General features: G+C 43.0%; 1 protein-coding gene across 1 annotated transcript in view; it reads left to right on the forward strand.

Annotated features, from left to right (window-relative positions):
• The window catches only part of LOC103743548 (ryanodine receptor 2-like), a gene marked incomplete at its 5' end in the record, with an annotated part of 111152 nt that overhangs the window by 103366 nt on the left and 5372 nt on the right, over positions 1-2414 (forward strand). Inside the window, 1 exon segment of the mRNA XM_029569232.1 lies at positions 1681-1844. Coding sequence (XP_029425092.1) covers positions 1681-1844 — 164 coding nt within the window.

Here is a 2414-nt window from a genome sequence, read left to right on the forward strand (position 1 = left end):
CTATCTATTTATTTATTTATTTATTTATTTATTTATTTTGGTCTTTTTGAGACAGGATCTCCCTGTAGCCCCAGCTGTCCTGGAACTCACTATGTAGACCAGGCTGACCTTGACTGTATAGGCACTACAGTGTGGGGAAGGACTAATCTAGCAGTTACTGTAGTGGCCATAGCCCTCATTGATGGGACTTGTATCTGTGTTGCAAAGACATTTTATAAAGTAAGAATACTCACATTTGCTTCATTGCAAATATGGGAGAAGACACTTTGGAGGGGCAAAGTGTTGGGGTTTGAATGGAAACATCTCTCATAAGCTCTTATGTCTTGACATTTAGTCCTCAGATGATGTGGCTGTTTTGGGAGGTAGTGGAGCCTTTGGAAGGTGGGGCCTAGATGGAGGAAGTGGGCTACTGGGAGGTGGGTCTCCAGGGATATAGGGCAGCAGTCATTAAACAAGCAGCTCCTCATGCTCCCACCCGCAAAGGCAGAGGCAGATCCCACCACCACCACCTTCTATTCCATGATGACCTGTGCCCAGAACCATGCGCTAAACTAAACCTTTCCTAAGTTGCTTCTGTCCAGCATTGGTCACAGCCATGCAAAAATAACTAATACACAGTGGTGTTATTGTCCTTAAATATATGTCATTGTAGCCTCTCCTGTGTTTGTTGGAACTTGCAGCTGTGTTCCGTGAACCAGGCGAAACACCCTCAGGGAGTGAAGTGCAGCCCAGTACAATTCAGCTTTGCCCTACATCTTACTGGCCACAGAGACCCTGCTGAAAACACTGGCTATGAAGTTTAGTTGCTTTTCTTTTTCTAGTTGAAAACCTTGATGAAAAGCAACTTGGATGAGTGTAACAGTGGAATTCCACATTACAGTGAGATTGAACCCAAACAGCCTGATTCTCAGCTTCCACTGAAACCAGGGATGAGGCCCCAAACATTCAGGGAACCTGCCCCTTCAGATTTCTCCTGGAACTGTGCTCTCAAACGAAGACCTTGCTTTCTCTTTATTGAAACCATTCATCAACATAAAACAGGGAAAGAAAAGCAGAATTTGTCTTATCAGAGGATTTTCCCTTCTGACCGCTTCAGACCTAGAACAGAGTGTACAACCACAGACAGATTCTATCAGTGTAATCCTACCTATTGTTTGTAGCACTAGTGGCATAATCTGTTGCTTTCAATGAATACTCGCTGCTGACAGCATTTGATATTCACAATATGAACACACACATACAAACATTATTCTGGGACACGGGCTAGGGATGCCAGTGAGGGTTTAAAGCTACATGTTTGGGTTACTGGAGCAACCCTAGGCCTAGCAAGTTGTGTACATTATAAACAAGCTAAAATAGTTTTGAATGATCTCAAAACACAATATTAACTTTGGTTATAAACTTGGCTAGAAGTCATTCCCACAATCCCCCCTTGTGTGTTATAGTAAGCAGAAGGCGAGGGAGAGAGGGAGAGAGAGAGAGAGGGGAGAGAGAACACAGGAAGTGGAGGCAAGCTTTAAAACCTTAACGTGATGTACTTCCTCCACGAAGGCTCCACCTCCTAAAGGTTTCTTAACTTTCCAGGTGCTAAAATACATGGGGATTCTTCCTCATTCTCACCGTAGTTCGAGCTGTGTAGGCTGGGGTTGGTCATGGTGGTTATTCTCTTTTCCTTCCCAGAAATATGAACAAGAACTTTTCAAACTGGCCCTGCCCTGCCTCAGTGCTGTTGCTGGAGCTCTGCCTCCAGACTACATGGAATCAAACTATGTCACCATGATGGAAAAACAATCATCCATGGACTCTGAAGGAAACTTTAACCCACAACCTGTTGATACCTCCAAGTATGGCCTCTTTCTATTGCAGCAGATTTTTATTGTAAATGATGTGTGAAGTCTGAAATTGAAGAAGGTACTGACGTGAACTTTCTGATACATGCCCCCTTTGAATTGGCATCCTTTGACTAGAAGTTCCTTGAATCTATCAAATGGCAGTAATGATAACAATGATTATATCAGCATCAGAAATAGACAAGGTGCCTTCTAGGTACTCCTCACATAGGAGGAACTGCTGTTTATCACCATGAGGTAAAATCTATAATGAGAATCAAGAAAGTATATTAGTTATAGTTTATCTAAAATGTGCATCAGTAACTATGTTGGACCTCTGCCTCGAATCTGTAACAGGATGGTTCCCCAGTGTGAGTAGCAGGGACTCACAGCATCTCAGCCAGGCCTAGGGTTCGGTGTTGATATTCTGTTCAAAGAACACCATGAGATTAAAAGAATATCAAGTGGAATTAAGTATATAGTCATAATGTGTCCAGCCTTAAGCAAAGACAAGGAATCAGCAGTCACCACCAAATTTCCCACATGTGCTTAGTTTTCTGAGTTGGTTTGCAGGTGGGATACCCA

Source organism: Nannospalax galili, unplaced genomic scaffold, assembly GCF_000622305.1.
Source record: "Nannospalax galili isolate Female #2095 unplaced genomic scaffold, S.galili_v1.0 scaffold562, whole genome shotgun sequence".
NCBI lineage: Eukaryota > Metazoa > Chordata > Mammalia > Rodentia > Spalacidae > Nannospalax > Nannospalax galili.